This window comes from Carcharodon carcharias, chromosome 2, assembly GCF_017639515.1.
Source record: "Carcharodon carcharias isolate sCarCar2 chromosome 2, sCarCar2.pri, whole genome shotgun sequence".
Lineage (NCBI taxonomy): Eukaryota > Metazoa > Chordata > Chondrichthyes > Lamniformes > Lamnidae > Carcharodon > Carcharodon carcharias.
Window position 1 is genome coordinate 104,316,516 of NC_054468.1, and position 27,473 is coordinate 104,343,988.

Genomic DNA, 27,473 nt, shown 5'->3' on the forward strand with positions numbered 1-27,473 from the left:
ACCGAGGACCCTTTGAAATGGCGACAGCAGCAATGAATGAGTTTGCCATTTGCTGAGGATATGTTGCAGGAGGATGCTGATCAGACCAGCACTGGCACACGCATCCAGGGGCAGTGCTAAGGTTTCCAGTGCCTCTCCTGAGGCATTGACGGAGGTTATTGTAGGCCAGAGCACAAGTGTCTGAGACCAACTGCCTGGATAGGCGCAACCTCCTACGGCACTGGGCTCTGTCTTTTGCAGGTATCTGACTTATGGATGGTACATCCATTGTCTTGTGTAGTGTCCTATCCTTGCAGACCCTCAGTGTGTTCCTCTGTCGTCCTCCTGAGCAGGAGGATGTATCTGCTGAAGTTCCCCCTTGCTACTCCAATGTCAGAGTAGCCTATCTCCATTCCCTCAACTAGCCCTCATTTTTCAGCAGGGCTTCCTCTGTCAGCCTCTGCTGCTCTGGTAATGCCAGCAGCCTGACATTCCTCTCAGGACTCCAACCTCTCACTGCTGAAAAATGCAAACCTCTCAGCCCTAGCGAAGGCAGCTTTTTGCCATTGTTTGACCAGACAAGCTTTATTCTGCCTCTTTTAAATGAAGTGACCAGTGTATCCATCATCCCTTATGGCCCCCTGCTGTATGCACGTTAGCTACACCCTGCGTTCTCCCCATACCTGATAATTGAAAAGGCAAAACTGCTCCTTAAGACCTGTTAATGAACTGATCAGTGAGTTAATTGGAGTCATATGGGTTTCAGAAACTGCATCTTGTCCCCCCTTTGAAAATCATGTTGTATCCCAGGAGCAGCAGGATCCAGTACCACCCTCCAGCGATTTTCAAATTGTGCTGTTCCCATTCTCATCAGTATTTGAAAATCTAGTCCTTAGTATCACCAAAATTGAATTCAGCCTTTCTCAGTTTTTTGGGCACTGAGTCTCATAAAAAAGAACTACTGTTGGAGTGGTGGAGACAGTGGTGGGGGGGGGGCTGCGGTGATGTTGCGGAGGGGAGAGACTTACGTTTAGCTATCACTTCATTGACACTACGTAGTAGCGTGACTCATGCGGCTGTTGGTCCCACCAATATACCTTTGCTTTGGCACCCGGAACGATTTTCAGGACAGTTTGAATCCTGGTAATCAGAGCTTCAGTTTGAAACAGGTGAAAGGCTCTTGAATACATGGAAAAAGGAGTCAAATGATATAAAGACTCTGATGCTAGTTTAATCTCCATTAGTCTGACAGCTATAATTTTTTGCTCCTGCCCACCAACTGTCGGTGCTACAAATCAAGAGAAGGCCAGTTCCAGTGATGGATTTGAAGCAATCATCAGCTGCTCTTAGAGACATTTCCTGCAGTAGCTTGTGGGTTTTATTCACCTGCCATCCAGTGGTCATGAAAAGTGTTATATAATTCCATTTTTTTTCTTTAGTGATTTGAAAGTGCTTGTAGTTGCTTATTTTCATTACAACCTGTCAAGGAACTTTGGCATTATACTTCTTTCATCATGGAAATCTTTCTAAGATTGCACTCTGGGAAGAGGAGTTGCCAGAGGCCGAGTATGGTACAAATAGAGATATCACTAATAGGAAGAGGTGTTCTCATACAGAGTTTATAAATCTAGGACAACATTCCTGCAGCTCTCAGAAGAGGCTTTGATTCTCTTGAGGAATTGTTACAGAGTTGTTCAGATTATGTCAAAAGGTCTGCAGCCAACTGCCAGAACTAGCAGAGCCTGATACAGTGCGGTTGCTGCAGTCCTTAACACTTTTGTCTCTGGCTCCTTCCAGGCTGCCACAGAGAACAAGAACAAGAGCAACGTCAGTCAGTCTGCAGCCTGCGCTTGCATTAATCAGTTGGTTGATTCCTTTTTTGCTAGAGCAAATACATTCATAACTTTCCCTGTGGACATTCAGAAGCAGAAGGCTAGAATTCAGTGGCTTATAGAGACTGAAGGATTCTTCCAAGTTCAGGACATCAGTGACTGCACAAAAATTGTCCTATGGGCTCCTTAAAATAATACCACTGCCTTCATGAATCACAAAGGCTTCTGGTTTATTCATAGGCAACTGGTATATGATGACCAGCAATGCATCATGCAAGTCTGTGCCTGCTTTTCTGGCAACTGTCACAATGCTTTTATAATACAGCAATTATCCAACCCCCACTGTTTGCTCTGCGCAGCAAGTGAGGCTGGCAGCTTGGAGACGAAGACTTTGCTCTGCACACTTGGCTCATAACTCATTTTAGAAACTCAGACACATTTGTAGAGCTCTGCTACAATACCATAAAGAGTATCCCATATTATTGTGGTTGCATGAACGGCAACTTACATTCACATAGCACCTTGAAAGTAGTTAAATGTTCCAAGGCATTTCACAGGAGTATAATTATACAAAAAACAATTGACACCAACCCAGGGGAGGAGATATTAGGGCAGGTGACCAAATACTTGATTAAAAAGGAAGGTTTTAGGGAGCATCAAAAAGAAGCAAAGGCAGAAAGGCAGAGAGATTTAGGAAGGGAGTTCCTGATCTGAGGGCCAAAACAGCTGATGACATGGTTGACAATGGTTGGGAGAAGGACATTGGGATTGGCCGTAATTGGAGGAACACAAATTCTCGGAGGCTTGTGATGTATGCTGTATAGCTTTGTTTTGTAATGGGACGAGTCACGGGGCTACCATTGAAGGAGTTCCTTCAGCAAGGTGATGGAGAGGACACTGAAGAAGCACAGAACAATGAGGAAACTATCTCCTAATCATTCTAATGTCAAATAAATAGCAAAAAATAATAGTGATATTTAGGCCAGCTAACATTGCAAGATCACCAGCTACCACAGGAACTCTCTACACACACAACTTGTAAGAAGTCTTATGGTTAGAAAATATAGTTAAGCACATAGCTGCAGCTAAGGGTGGACATAGCTGCAGCTTTCATAGCCTACATGGTTGACTGCTGAGTGTCGAGAGTGTCAATAGTGTGCACAAAAACCCCGCACAGGTTGGTAGTGGATTTTTCCATACTATGCACCATGTTCTGGATTTTGTATGGCAGTCAGCAAATGCTGGTGCACAGTAATCAGTTTTTAAAAGCCATGCCTCTAAAGTCTGCATCTGTGCCACCTTCAGTATAGCTGGGATGTGAGCTAGAACTCCAGCATTCCTGCTTAGCAATAACCTGCTCACTGACGCTCAGTTTGATTTCCACCAAGGCCACTCATCTCCTGACTTCATTACAGCCTTGGTTTAAACATGGACAAAAGAGCTGAACTCAAGAGTTAAGGTGAGAGTGACTGCCCTTGACATCAAGGCTGCATTTGACTGAATGTGGCATCAAGATGCCCTAGCAAAACTGGAGTCAATGGGAATCAGGGGGAAAACTCTCCACAGGTTGGCGTCATACCTAGCACAAAGGAAGATGATTGTGATTATTGGAGGTCAGTCATCTCAGCTCCAGGACATCACTGCAAGAGTTCCTAAAGGCAGTGTCCTAGGCCCAACCATCTTCACCTGCTTCATCAATGACCTTCCTTCCATCAAAATGTCAGAAGTGGGGATGTTCAATGATGATTGCACAATGCTCAGCACCATTCGCGACTCCTCATATGCTGAAGCAGCCCATGTCCAAATGCAGCAAGACCTGGACAACATCCAGGCTTGGGCTGACAAGCAGCAAGTAACATTCATACCACACAAGTGCCAGGCAATGACCATCTCCAAGAAGAGAGAATCTAACCATCTCCCCATGAAATTCAATAACATTACTATTGCTGAATCCCCCACTATCAACATCCTGGGAGTTACCATTGACCAGAAACTGAACTAAACCAATCATATAAATACTGTGGCCACAAGAGCAGGTCAAGGGCTGGGAATTCTGCAGCAAAGAAATCACCTCTTCACTCCCCAAAGCCTGCCCACAAGCTACAAGGCACAAATCAGGAATGTGATGGAATACCCTACACTGGCCTGGATGAGTGCAGCTCCAACAACATTCAAGAAGCTTGACACCATCCAGAACAAAGCAGCCCACTCAACTGGCACCCCATCCACAAGCATTTGCTCTTTCCACCACCAATGTAAAGTGATAATAGTGTGTATTCTACAAGATGCATTGCAGCAACTCACCAAGTCTCCTCCGACAGCACCTTCCAAACCTGTAACCTCTACCACCAAGAAGGACATGGGCAGCAGATGCATAGGAACCTGCAAATTCCCCTCCAAACCACACACCATCAAAACTTCGAACTATATTGACGTTCCATCATTGTCGCTAGGTCAAAATCCTGGAACCCCCTCCCCAACAGCACTGTGGGTGTACCTACACCACATGGACTGCAGCTGTTCAAGAAGGTGGCTCACCACCACCCTCTCAAGGGCAATTAGGGATGGGCAATAAATGTTGGCCTAGCCAGCGGAGCCCACATCTCTTGGAAGAATAAAAAAAGTGACTCCAGTCCTCCTGATTCACCCTTCCTACCTTCACCTGCTCCTTGTTCATTTGAGCTAAATACATTCCTCAGAACACAGTTCATTATCCAAGTCAGATGAGGTGCCGATTTCCAAGCTGGCGCTTGGCAGAATAAAAGAAATTGATGATGCATCTTCTGGAGGGTTAAGTAACTAGGTCAACTGATTGACCTAGAAAAAGTAGAGAGGGACAAGAGTTTAGGTGTGGTTACAAGGGTAAGCACTAAGATCAATGGCAGAAACAGTGCACCATCAGGTGTCATGCTTAGCATGTGCCTGTGTGTGTGTAATTGGGAGAGTTAATTAGAAAGGGAAAAGGAAGGAAAGATGCCCATATACACCCTGCTGTGTGTGGCCTCCAGCCTTGACATCTCCAATGCTGTCTTTACCAATGATGTTGATGGCAGCTTTTTCCCATCGTTGTCAGTATGCGAAGAGTGGCACAACCTCCTCCTGTGCTGATTGTTTCTCTGCTATTTAGTGCCAGCTTCTCTGGCAGGGAAAATTAAAGTAGGTCAAAGTGTTTGATGGGCAAGGATTTTCAACATTTACAAGTCAGTTTACCATAGTGTTCATGATAACAAAAATAAATGAGGAAGATATAGTAGCAAGGCAGGAACAGTTTTGGAGAGTGAGTGCAAGTTAGAATATAATGCAATAATGCCATCTCTGGTGACTTATGTAGGAGCATGAGAAGCGATGAAGGGAAAAAATGATAATGCTGAGACATAAGTGGGGTCATTGATGAGCTGTGAGATGTCAAGGGGAATCTTAACTTGGTACTGCAGGTGACATCATTGAATCTCTTATGGCACTGCAGCCAAGTCCTGTCAACCAAGTTTTCCATCAACCATTCATGAAAATCTCCATCCTGATTTAACTAGGTCCACCAACATATATGCCCTGTACTGGAAAGCCTCAGGGCACTGCTGGAACACAATTTTGTTTACAGCTGCACAGTGTTGCTTCTCTTTATTCTTTGTGAAAAAATACACCACCTTTCAAGCTATTGAGTAGGCCTTTAAGAAGTAGCTGTCCCACCAAATTTACTAACTTCCAATCAGTGAGTTATGAGGGTCAACTGCAAAAAAAATCATATTGGTTCTCCAACAACTCCTCTATATGGCCACTGCTTCCTGACTGGCCAGTGCCTGTTTCTCACTCACATGCAATCATCCTTTGCCTCTAAATATAGTACTGCTGGTCTGCCAAAAATCTCTTAATTGCTTCAATTTTCTTTATGTCTCCCTTCTCGATCTCTTGTTTGTATCACTTTCCTCGTCCTTGCCCTTGCACAAACACTCATTCTCTCTTGCTGCTCCTCTGTTTTGTCTTCTCCACTTTTGTTTCTCACATGTCAACCTTGATGTTAACTTGTGGTGAACTTAATGCCTTTGTGGGGTGGGATGGGATAGGGGGTGTGGGGTGTTGGTCCTCGTTTAAATGGAGACTGCCAGACTCCTATTCAAACCTGGCCAGATCATAACCTGGCCAGGAGCAGCAGCAGGATATCTGGCAACTGAAGGATATCACTGGGAGCCCTGAGGGAACTGTTTCTGGTACTAAGATAAGATATTTTGAATATACTATGACGGAGATCGGTTGAGAGGAAGTTGGAGCAAGTAAGGAAAGCCTGGCATGGCAAAGGTCAAGGTTTTCTTATTGGGCCCTAAAACACACTACTGTTCCTCCTAACCCACAAGGAAACCTAAAAAAAAAAGCTATAAGATCTTGCCTCATGGGGCCTTCGGTGAAGCATCAATTCTTTCCAACTAAGCCCCGGACTAAAATTACAGGGGTGTCCCAAAGGCATCATCGGGATGTGATTTGCTTAAATAAAATAGGACCCTACTGCCTCGCAGTGGGTGTCCTGCTGAAATGACAAGTTAAAATGGGAAAACAATGGGATGCAATGGGGCAGGTCACTGCTTCATTTTAACACTGCCATTGCTATTTCCCTCCAGGTGAGAGAAGATAAAATAAAAACGTTCAATTCTGTCTTTAGTCATCTCCTCTTCCAGTTTGTCTCTTTATTCCCTTCCTCCTTTGTCTCTTTCCCCATCTTTCCAGATCTGCCAGTCTTCCTCCATTTTTTGATCTCTATTTCTGTCTCCCTAGCTACCTTTTTTCTATTCCATCTCTCTCAGTTTCTCCTCCTTCACTTCTTTCTTCCTTTCCCTGCTTTATTTCTAGTTTTTGTTTATTGCTTGCATTCAGGGCACACAACACCATGCACCACTGCCTATGTTTTTCTCGGTACAATATCTAACTGTTGCTGGGTGCTATTGTGTGTATTTCATCATCTCAACATAAGAAGGTAATTTTCTTAGTCAGTTTTGTATTCCGAGAAAATTTTAATACATTATAATTATTGATCTTTTTCCAGGAAATATCATTGTATATGGGAACACAATTGACGCTTACATCACAGTGAATACCATTGTGTCTTTTGGAATTGATGGCTCTTTCGTACATCTGGTGAAACCACCTTTGAATTCGAACATCAGTTGTTTTAACAATTCCGCGATAGAAACTGCAGTAGAGGAAGCACTCAGGAATGCTAAAGTTTCTGTGTATTCTAACTGTCTGCTTGCTCAGTGGAATGATGGGAATCTCCATAATCGTATAATCCATTCAACTTTCACCACTGATTCTCAACCATTGAGTCTAAAATGCTCAGTAAGTTAAAAACTTTAGAAGTAAGCAATTCCAAAGACTCACAGCCCTCTGAATGAAGAAATGTATCCTTATCTCAGTCTGCAATGATTGACCCCTTATCCTGAGACTGTGCCCTCATATTCTTGAATCCCCAGCTAGGGGAAACAACCTCACAATGCCTACCATGTCAAGCCACTTCAGAATCATACAAGTGAGATTATAATACAAGTGAGTTAGAAGTATTGTACAAATTTAAAGAGCTAGATGTAATATTTTTTACAGATCCAGGTACAAGCTGGGCATGATTGCAAGCCAAATCTTCTAAATTGTAGGACCTTTAGAATGGACAGGGATGTTGGGAAAAGAGAGGAAGTAGCAATATTCATAAAATACAGCATTACAAAGAATTTCAGTAAGAGTGATCAGGCAGTGGACATACAATGGGCAGATTTAAGGAATAACAATGGGTGTAAGGTTCTAGTAGGTGTAGTCTACATACCTCTTGATACTAGTGACATAGTAGGGGGATATATAAATATGGAGATCAGGGAAATGTACTGCAAAAATGTGATTAATAATGGGAGAGTTTAATTTTCACTCAAACCGGGAGAAGCAGAACTGGTCAGTTAGCAATGGCAATGAGTTTTCAGAATGTATTTGTGAATAAAATAAAAGCAAAATACTGTGGATGCTGGAATTATGAAATAAAAACAGAAAATTCTGGAAAAACTCAGCAGGTCTGATAGCATCTGTGGAGAGAGAAACAGAGTTAACATTTCGAGCCCGTCTGACTCTTCTTCAGCGAGGAAGAAGCATTAACTCTGTTTCTCTCTCCACAGATGCTGTCAGACCTGTTGAGTTTTTCCAGCATTTTCTGTTTTTATTTTATATATTATGTATTTGTGACTGATTCTTACAACAATATGTTTTAGAATCAACAAGATTTGGTTTAGTGATAGTAATGAACCAGAATTAGTTAACGATCTGACCATAATAGAACAACTTGCAAATAGCGTTCATAATATGATGGAATTTGATCTTAGATTTGAGAAGGAGAAGGGAGAGTCACAACCACAGTTGGCAATGCAAGGAAGGCAAAATTTGAAGGGAGGAGAAATGAGTTGACTACAATAAATTGGAATGATCTATTATTGAGTGGGAAATATTCAAAGCAGTATTTGTTACAATACAAAACCAATGCATATCCCCATAATATAAAGGCTCCACTTGTAGTTAAGCATCAAGCTGAAAGAAAAGCTTTGTATAAAGGCTTGGAAAAGTGAAATTCCTGCAGATGGGGTCACTGTAAAAAGCAACAAAGTGATAAAAAGAGGTACTAGAAGAGAATATTGAATTAAAACTTGATATGGGTATCAAAAACATCAGCAGAGGTTTTATAAATATATTAAATTGAAAGAGAATGATCAAGGGGAACTTGGGCTCATTTAAAGAAAGAACAATAAAGGATAATAAGGAAGTAGCAAACTTATTAAATTAGTACTTTGTATCCGTTTTCACAGAGAAAGAATGGGACAAAGTACCAATGGTACTTGGGAACCTAAAAAAGCTCAAGGGGAGGAACTTATTGGAGTAAATATACCCAAAGTATTAAAAGAAATAGGTGAAGAAATTGCAGCCATGTTTGTCATAATTTTCCAAAGCTCCTCTAGATTTAGGAATGGTGCCAGTGAATTGGAAAATTGCAAATGTCACTCCATTTTTTAATAAGGGGAGTACAGGTAGAGAGAAACCAGGTTTAGAATTTTACCTGCCAAGGGGAGGCAAGGTCAGGTTTGGATGGGATATTAAATTCCTGAAAAGTGGCATTGGAGCAGGAACCTGACGTGACCTTGCCCTACTGTTTGGTGTTACTTGGGTGTGTTTGCAGGCCAGCGGGGATCTCCCATACAACTGTCGGATAGGTCATTATAATATGTATACAGGAATTAAATTTGAATTTAACCCAGCATTCTGCATTTAACAGCCAGTGCATAGGTTTCATGACAAAAACAAAAATAAAAATACCTGGAAAAACTGAGCAGGTCTGACAGCATCTGCGGAGAGGAACACAGTTAACGTTTCGAGTCTATATGAAGAGTCATACGGATTCAAAACGTTAACTGTGTTCCTCTCCACAGATGCTGTCAGACCTGTTGAGTTTTTCCAGGTGTTTTTATTTTTGTTTTTGTTTTAGATTTCCTGCTTCCGCAGTTTTTTGCTTTTATCATAGGTTTCACGAGCTGTCTGCAACTTCCCAGGGTCAACGTGATGAGAGCACAGCAGGGAGTAATTGCTCAATTACATTGCCATGCTGGGAAGCCTTTAAAGAGTAAAATTGCAAAGTTTCTAGTCAGCCAGTGAAAGGCTTGTGCCTGCAAGATTAGTTCTGAGAAACTGAATTCATTACTTTCCACTGCCTTGGAATATACTCACTTTTTCTGAATGCTATTGCTGTTAACCTTCACTGCAGCATGGGAGCAACTTTTGGACCAGTGGCCTGGAGCAGCAGGAACAGCCACATGAGCAGCAGCAGCACCAGAAGCAACAACAATACCAATAGCACCTATGTTCTTCACAACTACATGCCACTTCGCATGACAGAGAGGATGGACAGAGAGCTGCAGCTCAAAGGAGACGAGGCCCCCAGCACAGAATCTACAGACAGAGGGTGATCCTCCTCAGTGTGACAGAGCAACAGAGGCTCAGGCTTTCACAGCCAGTCAGTGCTTACATCTTTCAAGACCTCCTTCCAAGAGGACCAGGTGGGCACACATTGCCAATGGCTGTCAAGATCACTACAGCCCTGAGTTTCTTTAACTCTGGCCTCTTTCCAGGGATCTGCTGGTGACATCTGAAGGATCTCTCAATCTGCTGCCCATAAGTGCGTCACAAGTCAGCGATGACTAGTTTTCCCGAGGCCACCACTTATGTGAACTTTGCCATGGATGAGGCTAGCCAAATACAGAGGTCTGTCAACTTTGCTGCAGTGGCTAGTTTCCATAGGTGCAGGGAGTCATTGGTTGCATGCTTGTGGCAATCAAGGTGCTCTCCGAACAGCCAGGAGTCTTCATCAATTGCAAGGATTTAACTCCCTCAATGTCCAATTAGTTTGTGATCTTACACTAGATATGGCATGATTCATTCTGCGACAGTCACAAATCATGTGGGTCTCCACTCCAGCATACACCTTCATCTGAATACCATCTGAACATCTAGCTGATACCTCCAGTAAGGAACCTTACCATTAAATCTTAGGAGAGATACAACAGCATCCACATCACTTCAAGGGCAATAATGGAACAAGTTTTCAATTTGCTTAAGATACATTTCAGGCACCCTTCAATATGTCCCATCAAGGGTCTCCAGAACAGTTGTGGCATGGTTTTCCCTACACAACATTGCTGAAGAGAGGAGTGAAAAGGAAGGTGTAGAATGTCCAGCATCCTCCACTGAGGGGAGAGGAGAAGGAGGAGTCAGGTATGGTCATGGTGCCTGTAACTGCACATCTGGCTGCTAGAGAAGCCCATGACAGACTCATCCAGGCATGTTTTACTTCATTGTGTGTGAGCCCATCTGAAAGTGTCATTGGTAATATCTATGCCCCTCCTCACAGCACTGTTTGATCCAATAGTCAACCAGCCAACCATTACAATCACGCCCTTACCTCCTCATAAAAGCTGATCATACCATTCACCTGCAGGCTATTCTCCAGGATGACTGGGGCATGCAACAAAGTAGAGGCCAGGAGAATAAATGTATCAAGTGTTTCACTAAAGCATAGACCATTGACATTGCTGTACACATTCAAGTAACTGCTAAGGGCAGATTTGTCCGGTCTCATTGGCACCAGGCTTCCTGGTGGGCGGGTAGGGGGGGGTCAATTTGGTGTGAGGGCAGAAAACAGTTTCACGCCGTGGTGAAACCAGTTTGCAATCATCCGCTCCACCCGTCAATGGTGATGCGTATTTCCCACTGCTGCATGTCGGAACCTAATTTCCATATTTCAGCATCTCATTATAAGCCTTGCCTGCCGGAATCATCCAGGCACGTCAGCGTGCGATTCCCAGCTGTACAGAAGCGACCTGCACCTAGTGAGCTGAACTTCGAGAGGAACTCAGACAAAACCATACGCAGCACTCACGAGCATTGCCTGCAGGACATCAAGGAAGAGATGCCGTGCATTCGGAGCTGCACAGGCAAGTCACTTTTTCCTGGCTGGCTTTCAGTGTATGTCAGGCCTGGGTGGGTGGGAGGGCAGGGCAGGGCAGCACAGACTGAAGGAAGTACATGAGCACGTGCCGCAGGGGTTGGTGTTGGTGGGGGGGTGGGGGCGGTGTGGGGGGTGGGGGGGGATGGTGTTGGGGGGTGATGATGGGAGCAGCCCCACGCATGGAAAAGCTTGTCATCTTCCATATTCTTCTGCAGCTGAGATTGTTCAGCTGCAGCTCCATTGACCTGCTTGGAGTGGGACCTCTGAAGCTTTTCTGTCCACTGAAGCAATACAAATACATGAAACTGCCACCAAATGCTCCAAAACTTTTCACCCCTCGGGCACAGGCTGCGAATGAATGTGCATTTTAGGGGGCAGCAGAACAATTGGCCAACTGGGCAAGTTATAGAATCCCCTTGCGATAGGCGGCCATGGTGCAGTTACTGGTGGAGGCGCTTGTCACACCTCCTTGTAATGTCTTTATTCAGGTTTGGACCAGTATCCATCATGGTTCAAGCTAACAGACCAGCCTTGCAATGTGGGTTAGGAGAATGCCTGTGCCTGAGCTGAGAGCACAGTATGCAGTCCAATGGGCAAAGCTGCCGCCAATCGGTCAACTGGAGTGAGGCGGAGGTGGGTGGGGTTTCAGACAGCCAATGAGCGCGCTGCATACTGGCCATCCAAGTGGTGTCTGGCGCTCTCCTGCCTGCGCGAAGGGGCCTTCAGACTTAACCAAGAGAAGTTCTTACGACACATATGCTAACCCACGCTTCTCTCTCTTTGATCCTGCAGGAGGACATCAGGATCATGAAGCCTGGTGATTTAGCAGTATACCTCATGTTTTACAGGGAGCAGAGAAGAAGAAAAATGTCCAGAGCTACCTGGCCAAGCAAACGGGAGAGCACCTCCCTCAAGATGAAGGGTCGGTAGGGCCTGCTGCGCACACAGCTAAAGATCCACAAAGAGCCGTCGCACGTAGGCGCTTCGATAGACCCAGGGTCTATAGACAACGCTTGCCATCCCTGCAGCTGACTGAAACCAATGTCACCGAAGACTGTGCATATCTAAGGAACTGGTCAGTCACATATGCCATGTGCTGCAGGATTTGGTGCCACAGGGACATAGAGGGCATCCACTGCCAGTGGCTGTGAAAGTGACCGCAGTGCTCAATTTTTATGCCAGTGGCTCCTTCCAGGGCTCCTAGGTGACCTGTGCAGGACCTCGCAAGCCTCCATGCATGTGTATTCAGGAGATCATAGACGCCATCTTCACAAAGGCACAGAACTTTGTACAATTCACCTGGGCTCAGAAAAGCCAGGAAGCAAGAGCACAGGGATATGCACAGATCTCAGGTTTTCCACAGGTGCGGGGTGCCATCGACTGCACTCATGTGGCGCTTAGATCTCCGTGGCAACAAGGAGTCAATTACAAGGAGTGAATGTTCAGCTGATGTGCGATCACGACAACCACAGGTCTGCGCACGATTCCCAGCGAACGATCATGTCTCCTACATCCTTAGCAGGTAGCAGATCTCAGATCCCTGACATCTTCCAGGGTCCAGAGAGGCTGAGGGTTGGCTCCTCAGGGACAAAGATTACCCAAAGAGGACGTGGCTGATGACGCTCATATGGCAGTCTCAGACTGCAGCAGAGCGACGGTATAACGAGTCTCATGCTGCAACCTGGACTTTGGAGCAAGCAATAGGCGTTTTGAAAATGTGGTTCCGGTGCCTAAACAGGTTTGGTGGAGCATTGCAAGACAGTCCACCAAGGGTGTCTCGCCTCATCACCATTTGCTTCACGTTTCACAACCTGGTGTTGCAACGGTGGGAGTACCTGGCTGAGGAGGAGATTGAAGAGCTGCATGTCTCCTCCAATGAGGAGGACGTCAAAGGATGACAGTGATGTGGTCCTCGAAGGTGAGGATGCTGGGGATGAGGCCATCACAGTGGCCAGACGAGGCAGGCACGCTCAGGAGGCTTTCATTGCCACAAAATTCATGGAAGATGATGTCGAGATGCAGTGAGGATAGTCCTAACATCCTCAACTTGCACCTGTGAACATTTGACTCCTCTGTGGCTGATGGCAGTGCACATACCCTCAGTCCTCAGGGTCATGTCATGGAGAAGCAGCACAGGCCTTAATAGTAGCTAGATTCCAGGAGGATGATGATGAGATGCAGTGAGGATACTCCATAGATCTTCACATAGCCATGTCTGACTCCTGTCTGGCTGAGGCCAGCTCAGGGTCATATCATGGAGACGCAGCCATGAAACTTTAAATGCACCTTTGTCAGTCTTCAGCACCTGTCCCCTTCAGGAGCACAGAGTCACCAGTCATTGATGCTGAAGAGATGGGGGGGCCAGCTCCAGCTCAAAGGTGCTGAGAGCACACAGGGAGAATGAGAGAACTCTGTGATGCCTGCCCACGACATTCTGGCAGCAATGACCAGCACCATCGAGGTGTAGGCATCACCAATGTGTCCAGGGAGTGTGAGGCCAGACAATCACTTTGGTCTGAAGGTTACACACTGCACAAGGAAGCCCTGCCTTTATCTTGTGCAGGAACCAAGGTTTCACATCTGAGTGACACGAACACTGCTCATCATAACAAGGAGCCACAGGCAAGGAGACATTCTTGGGAGTATATTTACAATGGTGAACATTTGGTGCTAGCGATTAGCACCCATGCCCAAGCTGTGCAACTACATCTTCTTACCTAGGCTTGGCCTAAATAGCCAAGTGGTTATGGTACTGGGCTTGTAATCCCAAGATCAAGAGTTAAAATCTCACAATGGCAAACTATGAAACAATGTAACTTCATCTGAAACAGATGGAAACGGGTTTGTACTCGAAAGAGTTACATATTAGGGCTTGGCCTAAATAGCCAAGTGGTTATGGTACTGGGTTTGTAACCCCAAGATCAAGAGTTCAAATCTCACAATGGCAAGCTATGAAACAACATAACTTCATCTTGAAACAGATGGAAACGTGTTTGTACTCAAAAGAGTTACATCTTCTTAACGGCTTGGCCTAAATAGCCAAGTGGTTATGGTACTGGGTTTGTAACCCCGAGATCAAGAGTTCAAATCTCACAATGGCAAACTATGAAACAATGTAACTTCATCTGAAACAGATGGAAACGGGTTTGTACTCGAAAGAGTTACATCCTTTGACTTGGCCTAAATAGCCAAGTGGTTATGGTACTGAGTTTGTAACCCCAAGATCAAGAGTTCAAATCTCACAATGGGAAACAATGTAACTTCATCTGAAACAGATGGGAACAGGTTTGTACTCGAAAGAGTTACATCTTCTTACCTAGGCTTGACCTAAATAGCCAAGTGGTTATGGTACTGGGCTTGTAACCCCAAGATCAAGAGTTCAAATCTCACAATGACAATCTATGAAACAATGTAACTTCATCTGAAAAACAGATGGAAACGTGTTTGTACTGGAAAGAGTTACATCTTCTTACCTAGGCTTAGCCTAAATAGCCAAGTGGTTATGGTACTGGGTTTGTAACCCCAAGATCAAGAGTTCAAATCTCATGATGGCAAAACTATGAAACAATGTAACTTCATCTGAAACAGATGGAAATGGGTTTGTACTCGAAAGAGTTACTACATCTTCTTACCTAGGCTTGACCTAAATAGCCAAGTGGTTATGGTACTGGGCTTGTAACCCCAAGATCAAGAGTTCAAATCTCACAATGACAAACTATGAAACAATGTAACTTCATCTGAAAAACAGATGGAAACGTGTTTGTACTGGAAAGAGTTACATCTTCTTACCTAGGCTTAGCCTAAATAGCCAAGTGGTTATGGTACTGGGTTTGTAACCCCAAGATCAAGAGTTCAAATCTCACAATGGCAAACTATGAAACAATGTAACTTCATCTGAAACAGATGGAAACGTGTTTGTACTCGAAAGAGTTACATATTCTTACCTAGGCTTGGCCTAAATAGCCAAGCGGTTATGGTACTGGGTTTGTAACTCCAAGATCAAGAGTTCAAATCTCACAATGACAAACTATGAAACAATGTAACTTCATCTGAAACAGATGGAAATGTGTTTGTACTGGAAAGAGTTACATCTTCTTACCTAGGCTTGGCCTAAATAGCCAAGCGGTTATGGTACTGGGTTTGTAACTCCAAGATCAAGAGTTCAAATCTCACAATGGCAAACTATGTAACTTCATCTGAAACAGATGGAAACGGGTTTGTACTCGAAACAGTTACATCTTCTTATCTAGGCTTGGCCTAAATAGCCAAGTGGTTATGGTACTGGGCTTGTAACCCCAAGATCAAGAGTTAAAATCTCATAATGGCAAACTATGAAACAATGTAACTTCATCTGAAACAGATGGAAATGGGTTTGTACTCGAAAGAGTTACAACTTCTTACCTAGTTCAAATCTCACAATGGCAAACTATGAAACAATGTAACTTCATCTGAAACAGGTGGAAACGTGTTTGTACTCGAAAGAGTTACATCTTCTTACCTAGTTCAAATCTCACAATGGCAAACTATGAAACAATGTAACTTCATCTGAAACAGATGGAAATGGGTTTATACTCGAAACAGTTACATCTTCTTACCTTCCTAACCCTGCCGCTACACCTTGGTGCACCCCCGACATCCACAATGGAGGTGGAGGCAGCCTGCCCTGTCTGCGATGATGTTGGCAGGCATGCTCTGGAGGGCCGAGACCTGAAGGGCTCCGGCCTGCTTTCTGGGTCCTGCTGTGTGGCAACCCTCGGTCTGTGGAGCCGGGTTCATGGGAAAAGGGGTTTCGGGTAGTCCAGACACTCCCGGATTCACTTGAGTGGATGGCCCAGCTGTTCACCTGCTGGTCCTCCTCCCTTTGGGTACCCAAGGGCTCTTTGGCTGACTCCTTGAGAAGAGGAAGCTGGAGTGAGTTTGAGCTGCCCTATACCCCTCCCACGTTGACACTGTTGGAGCCGTCTATGGCATCAGTGATGTACTTCAGCCCATGCAGCAGTGCAGGAGCAATGTCCTGGACAAAGGTCTCCATGGCAACCGCCATTGTACCAGTGCTGACCTCGGTGTGTTGGCCTGCCGGCGCTATCACCTCAGCCTGAAGGTGGATGGACCCCTCCTTTGTGCCTTGCAATCTGAGGAGTACAGCAGACATCCCTTCTTGATGTTCCTGAGCTTTCCTTTGTGGCTCCAGCAACTGAGGTATGACCGAGTCCAGAAGCTTGGCATCTGACTCAGACTCAGCAGATTTCTGGCCAACAACAGTCCTTCGAGTGCTGGAAACCTGAGAAGTCCATGCCTCCACCTGCTGTGGTTCAGACAGTGCAATGTGCTCACCAGATTTTGATCCTGCGGCAATTCTAGAACTAGGTCTCACCAAGGTGTGTGTCTCTGTGCTGGTGATGGGTATTCAATTACGATGTCATCAGATGATTCTTCAGAGGTATCTTTGGGGCATGAGTCGAGGACCTTTGTCATGGACCCCCTTGGCTGCTTCCCAGATGTGCCTGCAAGACCAAGGGGGATAATTAGTGCATGGTAGGTGACTGCGGAACGGGGAACTGTCTCACCGCATGGTCATCTGATGGATGTTGTTCTGTTGGATCCTCATGGTTGAGCACCGCTAACCTCACTGTCAGCACATGAACGGTCCAGATCATTGCCAGCCAACTGGATGGCTCTATTTTCAAAGTCTGTGAGAACCTTGATGTCAGGCATTCCCCCACCAGTCTGCAACCTCCATTTTGCTGTGTGCCAGTTGTCTGCTTGAATACATATAGAGAGAGTGTAAGCAGATTGCCTGCCAGTTCAGATGAGAAAGATGTCTGTCAGGTGTGGGTGGCGGAGTGGTGCCATGGATGGGATGAGGACATGATTCTCAGGGCAGATGAAAGTGTGTGTGAGAGAGCAAATGGTGATGTCCCTTGAACTGGCAGTGAGTGAGATCCCTGTGGATATGTGATGGGTTTGTGAGTGTGAGTTGAGATTGATGAGAAGAGTGACTTACCCTGGCGAAACGGAGATCATTCATCCTCTTTCGGCACTAGGTAGCTGTCCTCTTTTGCAGGATGTTGGCTCTGACCACCACTGCCACCACCTCCCACACTGGTTTCATGACCTTGCCTGCTGGTCTTCGCCCAGAGTCAGGGTAGAGGACTTCAATGGTGGGACTCCACTGCATCCCATAGATGCCCAACGGAGGCGTCACTAAATTTGGGGGCAGCATGTTTCCTCCCTTCGGCAGCTATGACTTTTCAGCAGCTTTTGATCCCTTAGAGAGTGCTAGCTCTGTGCAGGGGTGCCCTTAAATATGGTGCCCAAATTATTGAAGGCCTGAGGTGATGGTGGGGCGGGCGAATCAGAGGTTGGCCTGCCAGCAATTCATGATTGACTGTCAATCATCAAATACTAGTATATTATCTAATGCTGTCACCAGGCCTCTGGGCTACTCCCATCTCTGCAATGTGGATGTATTGTTTCTGACAGCATGCATCCAGGACATTCTCCTTCAATGTGGTCATGCTGCAGATTCCGCCCTCCCCCAGGTTCTCTGCCTCTCCTTGTAGTTGTGGGTTCTCTCCTGCAATGACAGAATGCAGCATGTTATGAATGTGAGAAGATGAAGATGTGTGTGCTGAGAATGGAATGAGAACATTTGAGGAGGGTGACTAGGAGGGATAGATGCAAGAGCACAACAGGAAGAGGGTGAGTGTGAATGTTGGCTATTCAGATAGAGATTTGAGGAGGTGCCTAGAGAGAAAGGAACTGTGTGGAACCCCAAGGTGTGTAGGTCAGAGGAGTGCTGTGCAGGAGAATGCAATGGAAAGTGATGTTGCAGTTGTACAGATCTGAAGTGCTGCATTCAGTTTTGAGTACTGAGAGTCAGGAAAGGTATGATACCAGTGCTTTTAGGGTTAAATTATGAGGGCAGGTTGCATGAACTTGGTTTGTATTCCTCTCAGTTAGAGGTTAAGGCATGATCTAATCAAGATATTTAAAAAAGAAAGATTGATTTGTATTAATATAGTGACCACAGGACTTCTCAAAGTGCCTTACAGCCAATGAAGTACTTGTGAAGTGCAGTCACTGTTGTAATGTAGGAAACGTAGCAGCATTTGCACATAGCAAACTCCTATAAACAGCAGTGTGTTAATGACCAGATAATCTGTTTTTGTGTTGTTGTTAGAGGGATAAATATTAGCCAGGACAGCAGGGATAACTCTCCTGATCTTCATTGAAATAGTGCCACGGAATCTTTTACATCAACCCGAGCAAGCAAATGGTGCCTTGGTTTAACATTAAATCCAAAAGGCAGCACCTCTGACCAGTGCAGCATTCTCTCAATAGTGCTCCTAAATGTCAGCCATGATTTTTGTGCTCCAGCCCTGCAGTGGGGCCCTGGAGTGGGTTCAGTGAATCCTGAACTGAGTGATTCATAAGCGAGAGTGCTTTCAAATGAGCCACACTGACACGGAAAATTAAAATTAAAGAAATTTGATAAGGTAGATTCAGGAAACTAATTCTTTTTGTGAGGAAATACAGAACAATTTTACAATTAGAGCTGGGCAATTTAGCAGTGAACTCGGAGCAATTTTTCTCACAAAGGCTGGTGGAAATCTGGAATTCTATCTCAGAAAAGACCGTGGGTATTGGATCAGTTGATATTTTCAAGACTTAAGATCCAATAGATTTTTATTAGGTAAGGCTATCAAGGAATATGGAGCAAAGGAGGGTAAATATAGTTGAAATACAGATCAGCCTTGATCAGGGGCTGAATGGTCTTCTCCTATTCTTATATGCCGATACATGGGCCTCTCTATGGTGGCACAGTTAAGAACAGAAAGTTTAGAATTTGTGGAAATTGCAGATGAAAACCATGCAAAAGTATTCCATAGCACAAGCCGTTGAAAACAAGTAGTAGTCCAGCGGGTGTGATATTGAATTTGTGGCCATCTAACGAGTGCATTGCATTTTTGGTATTTTATAAAATGAATTATTGTTTTTAATTGATCTGTCTGCTAGTTGTGTTGATATTTGTACATACAAATACACACACAATCCCTAGTGGCATGACTAATCTGCTGATGGGATGCTGATTTTTCAACCCAGCATGATTTTCAATAGAGCCAAATTTGGAGCAGAATGGAAATGGGGCATCCAACCTGAATGCATCCTATTCTCACATAATACATTAGTTTAAAATTGGGGCTCTGGATTACTAAAAGTAAGGGGAAGTGTATTTACTCTAATGCTTTTTTTCACTTTTCCAGGCTTTCTTTAACTTTGACAAGAAAAAAGTGGATCTTGATGCATTCAAAGCCATCAATAAGGCATGCCTTGTCTTTGATGGAAAATTAGTAATTGATTCCACCTTCCATACCAATGATATAACAATCAGAGCTGCAGGATCGTTAACTAAATATTCCCGTCGTTACCATGCTGACCAGTGGTCTCATGCAAATTTTAATTCGAAAGAAGTTGGGTTTCAACTGGCTGCACTCATGCTACATCTGTTTGATCCAACTCTGGAACAAGTGACTAAGCCACCAGCAGAGCTAGATAAACTTCTTCCTACTTATACTGGAAGTAAAGTCAAAGGTATGTGGCTGAAATACATATGAACTTTGTCCTGTCCTTGACTTCTGCACTATTGTATGTCATTTGTAACAATGTTTCAGGCAGGAACCATGGAACCGAGCCTCCCAAAACATCCAGCAATATCCTTACTGTGATTCTAGAACTAATTGCTCTAATTGAAATTCATCTAGCTTTGTTTAAAGCTTGTCATAGCTTTCTGTTCCACCACCTCTGTTATTAATCTGTTTCACAATTCTATCACCCACTTACCAAAAAGAAAATGTCATTTAGAAGCATGGTGTACAGAAAAGGATTTGCATCCAACTTAAGTGTCACAAACTTAGCATTGTGCCAGGTGCAAAGTGGAGGCTGCGTTCTACTCCACTGAGATAGAGGATATCATAGGCAGATTTTTTTATCTCAGGTCATACCTTCAATACTCCTAGAAAGTAGCACAAAAGCTCTAATGGAAGCTCTAATGACCTGGCCACCCATCTTTTCTTCAAGGAATAAACCTTGGAGCAGAGGACATAACAGAAGGGAAAAATACATTTAACATTCAAAGCATAAAAATCAGCTCCAATTCTTCCCATTTTGAGCAATAAGGAAACTACCATGTCAGCAAAAAATCTTATCATTTAAGCTGTATTCTCTTGTTAGCAAATTTGCAGATCTCTTAAAAACTATGTGGTATTGTGAGGAAACCCATGATTTGCAGGACCAGTGGGGAAGTGTGTGTGAGCTATTGCCTGCACAGATGGCTTGTCGAATGTTCTGGTGGATGCACTGACTTTGGTTTCAAAACCTGTATTTTTTTTTTGAGACATTCCCTAACTGAAAGAAAACTAAAACTTCAAAGTTTCTGGGAAAGGGGGCTGTGACCTTAGATTCCTGCCTGTGACATTAGATATCTGAGAAATCAGACTGTGACTTCAGGTTGCTAAGCAAATGGAAGCTGGATGAAACCAAAAGGAAAATACAGAGCCCTCAGAGATCAGGGCAGGGATTTTCCTGTCCTGCCCATGGCAGGAAACATCACAGGCAGGATGGAAAATCTGGAGAGGCAAATCCCGGCCCAGATTACAGCAGCAGAAATGGTTATGCTGAATTGACCACAGAGCTACTTTAAGAAATATTTTTCTGCCTTAGATAATTTTTTCTGTCAGCACTCTTAACATTAAAAATGTATCTAGCTTTCATAGACCAGTCAGTTAAAATGTGAAATTCACAAGACCTCTGTTGTGCTGCGTAGAGAGCAAAGCATAAACTAGGGCCAGAATATTGTCATTGGCATGTGGGGGCACATGACACGGGATGACATCGGGCCTCATTTAGATATTTCATTTGGCACCTGCCAAAATGTCAACGGCCTATTAAGGCCATTAAAAAAAACAATTAAACTTGTTAGCAATGCTGCCTGTCCAACCTTAAGGTTGTCGGCAGGCTAAGAGCCCAAGTGGCCTTTGCGTTTTTCAGGAACCCTCATCCATGGGCGGGATGAGGTTTCCTGAAGGTTTCATAAAATAATTAATTAAATTTACACAATTCACAAACATGTCCCAGCTCATGTGACATTTTTAAATAATTTTTTTCCTCCTTTATTAAAAAGTTTTACTATCAACTTAATCTCCCTGAGGCAGCTCCAAGCCTCAGGGAAATTGCTGCGCTCTTTTGCACACATGCATGAAAGAGTGTAGACCCCCGACTCTCCCTCCTCCCCACGCCAGCATAGGTAGCACTGAGCGCTACCAGCCGTGCATCATGCTGGGCGGGCCTTAATTGGCCCGCCCACATAAAATGGTGGTGCACAGCCAATTGCAGATGGCGATCAGCTCTGCGCCCACCCCCACCTGCTCCCGCCCAACCCGCCCGACATAGGTAAGATGCAGCCCTAGCAGTGTAACTTGGGCCAATTCACTCCATTTATTTCCATAGAAGACTCTGAGACTAGTACCTGTGGCATAACAAACCCTTAACTTGCTTAGTAATCACCTGCAACGAGTAACATCTATTCATTCACAATATTTGAAGCACAATTACCGCTTTCATCACTGAGTGGAAAAAAATCTTCAAAGTTATTATAAATATTAAACTGTACCCTGCTTAATAGTCTTAATTAATTTTGGTGGGAACCAGTTCAAGAAAGATTTATTTGAGATTTTTGTTCTTGTACTATGAACTAAATATTTATTAGGGCCATATCACAATTAGTCATTACTGCAGGATCTCAATAGATCAGTTTTTAAAACATAATTTTCATAGAATAGCTCTATTATGCAGGTTCATAAAATATGTATTTTAAACTCATCTCATTTGACACAAATTCCAAGCTATTTGCTTCGGCAAACTGTACCCATGTATTTCAATTTGTAAACTTTAGAGGTTTGCATAAAATATCTAGCATGGTACAAGGTGATCAGTAACTTACTAACTCAACTCCCTTATAATATTACATGGTTAACATTGCACAATAAAATTGGAACCAAGTGGTACTAGAAATGATGGAGTTTCACTACCAAGATTTCAATTAATTATAGAAACAATAATTGATTACTTCTAAGGGCATCTTTCTGAAGGTTCATATAATTTATGTATAAACCACTCAAAGATCAACCTTTAGTTTATGGTAGCATTTGAAGCCTGTTCTTCTGTTGGCTTTTCACTCCCTCCGGCACATCTTATATTCTGCAGATAATCCACTTCTCCAAAAGAACCTGCTTCACATAGAATGTAACCTCTCTACTGAAGTGTACATTAATTAGATAAATGCAATGTGCAGTTCTTGCTTTGAACGCAGCACTTGAAATTGTATTTTTTTATTATGTATTTTTTATAATTCAGTAACAAATTCCAAATATATCTTCTATGCAATTTAAACAAAAGTGCATTTTTTTCAAGCACTGTGACTACCTCCAGTTCCAGTATGGAGCATATTCCCAGAAGCACCATGACAGCTGTGATTGTGCTGGTAGCACCCAGCAGGGAAGAAGCAACAGAATTGTAAAAATAATTCTCTCTAAAAATGAGTCCCGATTTTCAGCTACATGAACCTGTTTTTTTTTTAAATCACACTTTTTCTGTAACATTTGCCCTTTGACTGTTTTATTATTCAAAGGTGAGTTTCTCCCTTTATTTTCTAGTCACTGTGGGTCAGATGCCAACTGCAGCCAAGAGGACAGGTGGATGACTTGCTCCAGGCCTCTGCAGTTTTGGGCTGAGACAGCAGCTGGGAAGTGCCTGAATGTTATCTTGGGACAAGTTTCTCTCCAATTTTTCCTCACTCTTTGGGGAATTGCCTGGATCTGTTCAGCTAATATATGCCCCCTACCCGGCCTCATGCCTGGGCTGCCACATTGATATTATTGAGAGCAGGAACTCAAAACCACATCCAATCATTACCATTGTGCATTTGTTTGAATTACTGATGATACTTATTTACTAACAAATGATAGTCATCGTGATTGAAATATTTAGTCTTCTATTTTAATTTTCTTATTGCCTAAAATATGAAAATTAGTGTCTTTTGCTGGTCCTTATTTTAATACAGGATGCGTCCTACCTGGAGGATACCATTACCTACATATTGCTAAGCCAGGGACCGTGTCCTGTCTGCACGTGCAGAAGTCACGACCTGAATATGTAAGTATTAACTATCACAATGGGGCATCAATTTGTATAATCTGTTGACTATATAGCAGCTATCCAGCCAACATTTAAGCATGCAGAAATATTATATGAAATTATATAAGAATTATTTAATTTCTGTTCAAAGTGTTTCAACCTGATAGTTTTATTTCTGATCCAATTGAATACATAGCTACACACAGAATGTTCATAAAATTATCGATTTGCAACACAAAAGCCATTCAACACATTGCACTTGTATCCAGCTCTCTGAAAGAGCTACACACTTAGCTCCACTACCTCTCCCTTTTTCCATATCAAATGGAGAGAATAGGAGTAGGCCATTCAGCCTTTCCACCCTGTTCCACCATTCAATGAGATCATGGCTGATCTGTATTCTAATTCCATTCACTTGTCTTGATTCCATTTATCTTTATATCCTTGGCTTGCAACAATCTATTGATCTTGGATTTAAAAGTATTAATTGAACTAGCATTTGGTTCTTTTTATGAGGGTTCCACACTTCTGCCATCCTTTGCATGAAGAGGTCTTTCCTAACTTACCTCCTGAATGACCTAGTTCTGATTTTAAGGTTATGTCCCTTTGTCCTAGGTTTCCCCACCAGCAAAATTGTAAAATTCCAAATCAAATCATCCTCTGGCCTTTCATATTCCAGAAAATATAAGACTAGTTTATATAATTTCTCCTCATAATCTAACCCCTGGAGCCATGGTGACATTCAGTTGCATCTGTACTGCATTCCTTCCAAGGCCATATATCCTTTCAAAGGTGCAATGCACAAAACTGTACACAATACTCAAGATTTCGTCCAACCAGGGCTTTGTACAGCTTTCTATATTATAGCTCTACTTATGAGGGCTAACCTTTTTGATTATTTTTTTCTACCTAACCTCTGCATGGTGACCTGTGTACATGGACCCCCAATTCTCTTTAGTTGTTTGTAACTTTTTTCCATTTAAATAATACTCGGATCTATCCTTTTTGATCAAAAATGGATTACCTCACACACCTCGCTCTCTCTTCATGTAGCTTCCTTATTGTCCACGGGTTGCTAATCATTGTTCTCCACATATCTCTATGTCATAATATCACAATGGGGCGTGGGGAGAACTATCTCAGTTGGTACAAGGTCTGAACCTACACCATGCTCCAGCCAAAATAGCTAACTGACCACCGACCTCACACTTACCTGCTTTGAAATCCATCTGCCACAGTTTTGTCCATTATCCGCACAAAATTTCCTTTCACAATGTCTCAGATAATATTGTGCTATCAACAAAAAGAAACATCTTCTGACTCATCCTGAACAATGCTACAGGAGATCCAACAAAATATGTATTGATAGATTAAAAAGTATGAACGAAATTTTGGCATTGTTTCATTTTTATATTTTTTAAATGTATTTTAAATGGTCAGAAAGCTACATTTCTTTTATTTGTTTCTGAGAGGTAATTAAAAATAATGCCATGAAACCACCACTGTGATGGAATATAAGTAGCTATAATCACACCGGGTGACTCCAATGTCTATTTTTGTGAGTTTGTGCAAGCAAGATTTATAACAATAGCATAACCTCTGCCTTGGAGGTTAAGCAGGGCTATGGGAGACCTGCTAGTATCATTTTATAAATGGAGAAAAAGTAAACCTCACATTTATTTCACATGCTTTGAATTACATTGAATTACTTTGAATTTCCATTGTCATAATCCTCTGTAGGTTACAGAAATCCTACTAAGGTCACATCTTCTGTTTTTGGCACTAACTAACCAACATATTTTGTGGCACATTGGTGGTTAAAATTATCCAGTAAGGAAGTCAGCTTAGCCAAAAACAGCATGAAATGTCATCCAGAAATTCTAATCGTATTTTGTTGAATCTAATGATGGATTGCCATTATATTGGGAGGTTTATTAAGAAGACAGCCTATGATGCAGAATCAAGTAATTCCTAACACCATTTTACAGCAAGCATTGTTTGCTGCTGCAGAGGGATGTAACATTTTTTAATGATGTTAATTGACTTGATCATGTGAAAGTGATCCCTAACAGCCATAAGCTTTTTCACCTTTAGCACTCTGAGATACTGTTCACATTGTATTTCCATTCCCATAAAGATGAGCATCTGCCATTTTGTAATAGCCAGTTCTACTTTTGTATATGTTTGATAAATGAATAACTGCATAACAAGAATTTGGATGTACAAATGCATCTTCTTTATGAAAGTGCTAATTGCATTGATTCCTATGGTTCCAATTATGTTTCTCTGTACTTTTACTGTAAGATAAATCTTTTTGTGACACATATATTTAATGAAATTATTGTATAAATAATCTGTTGTATTAACACAATGTCTAGTACACTGCAAAAATAATGCAATGTACAATTAATTTGTTTTTCTTTTGCAGCTTACATTTTGTAGCAAAATGCTGTATATCTACTGCACTTCCATCCAAAATACTCTTCCCTGCTATAGAAGAGCCTATTAATTAAGAATGTATATTTTAACAAAACATTATAGGAATGCACATTCAAATATACAATACAGTAATACTAAGGAATCACAGTCCCTAAAATTAATCAAAATTAATGGGTTTTTTTGTAAGTTAGGAAGCTATATTTCATGCTTCTATAATTACAATACTAACCTAGTGCCAATGTCTGTTTTTCCATTATTAACCTTGTTATATTTTCTGATATAATTTTAACTCTGCATTAAATGAACAAACCAGCTAGTAATCGGACACCATGATGAGTAAAGATTTAAAAGCAAACTTGAAAACAAAGAAAAAAGCATACACCAAGAACATAGACAACTTAGGAGTGACAAAAGAAATACAAAGAGGTTAGGAAAGAAGTCAAAAAGTAAGTACAAAGTTTAATTACCAAGGAATATAAAAACAGTAAAATATTCTATGGACACATAAAAACAAAAAGATTAAGGATAGGGCCAATAGAGGATGCACAGAAGAGCTTGCACATAATGGCAGATGTCACACTCACGCGATATGGATTTATGGAAAATGGACACTATTAAAACAAAATGGAGAATGCACACTTTGCCCTAAATTTTCATGCAGAGAAACACTCCATCTTTGCAAAAATGGTTGTGGAGGCCCAAATCTGGAAATTAAGCCCCTGAACCCAGCCCCCACCATTTTCACGCAGCGGGGTGGGGGAATGGAGGTGGGTCCCACTTTACACATCTGAGGTTCATGGAGGCAACTACAGTAAAGTGCAGGTGCCTTCGAGCTGATCAGATTTTGGCTATTGGGATGCCAATAGCCTGGTAGGAAAAAGTCTAAAGTTAGCGTAGTTATTTGGAGAGGCAGGATAACCTTTTGGAGAGGTAGGATACCCTTTTGAATATGGTCCTGGGGAACCTTTGGGACAGGTAATATGCCCTTTGGTAGAGGTAAGCCACCCTTTGGGATTATTAAAGGAGGCATGAATGTACGTAAAAGTGAATAAACTCATTGGAACTGTCAAAGCAAACTGTCAAATAGAACTGCCAAAGGGAACTGTCAAATGGAACTGTCAAGCTGTCAAGGGATTTATATCTCCTGCCCTTTAAATATTTGAAAAAAATCTCTGCAGTGTTTAAAAAAAACAATGCTTGCTATTTTACACACTCTGGTGACATAACTCTGAAGGTTAGCATTGTGGGATTAGTGATACATGACTGATTTCACAACCTATCATTATCACAGTGTGGTGCCTGGCAAAGTTTGACTGACTACTTCAAAAGCTTATAAAATCTTTGCAGTGGGACTTTGAATACAAATGCTTGCTTTTATAGAGGATTTAAGGAAATTAAATGTAATGAATAGGTTTTTATTGATGACAGTGTTTTTTTGAAATAGTGAATTCATCATTGGATGCTTAAGAACTTTATTTAATCTCTGCATGGGTCCTGAGGTCTGCCCATGGTAG

General features: G+C 42.7%; 1 protein-coding gene across 1 annotated transcript in view; it reads left to right on the forward strand.

Annotated features, from left to right (window-relative positions):
* The window catches only part of cfap61 (cilia and flagella associated protein 61), a 218,996-nt gene that overhangs the window by 147,673 nt on the left and 43,850 nt on the right, over positions 1–27,473 (forward strand). Inside the window, exons 21-23 of the mRNA XM_041206097.1 lie at positions 6,844–7,136; positions 19,593–19,920; positions 23,447–23,538. Coding sequence (XP_041062031.1) covers positions 6,844–7,136; positions 19,593–19,920; positions 23,447–23,538 — 713 coding nt within the window. The remainder of the gene's footprint in view (positions 1–6,843; positions 7,137–19,592; positions 19,921–23,446; positions 23,539–27,473) is intronic.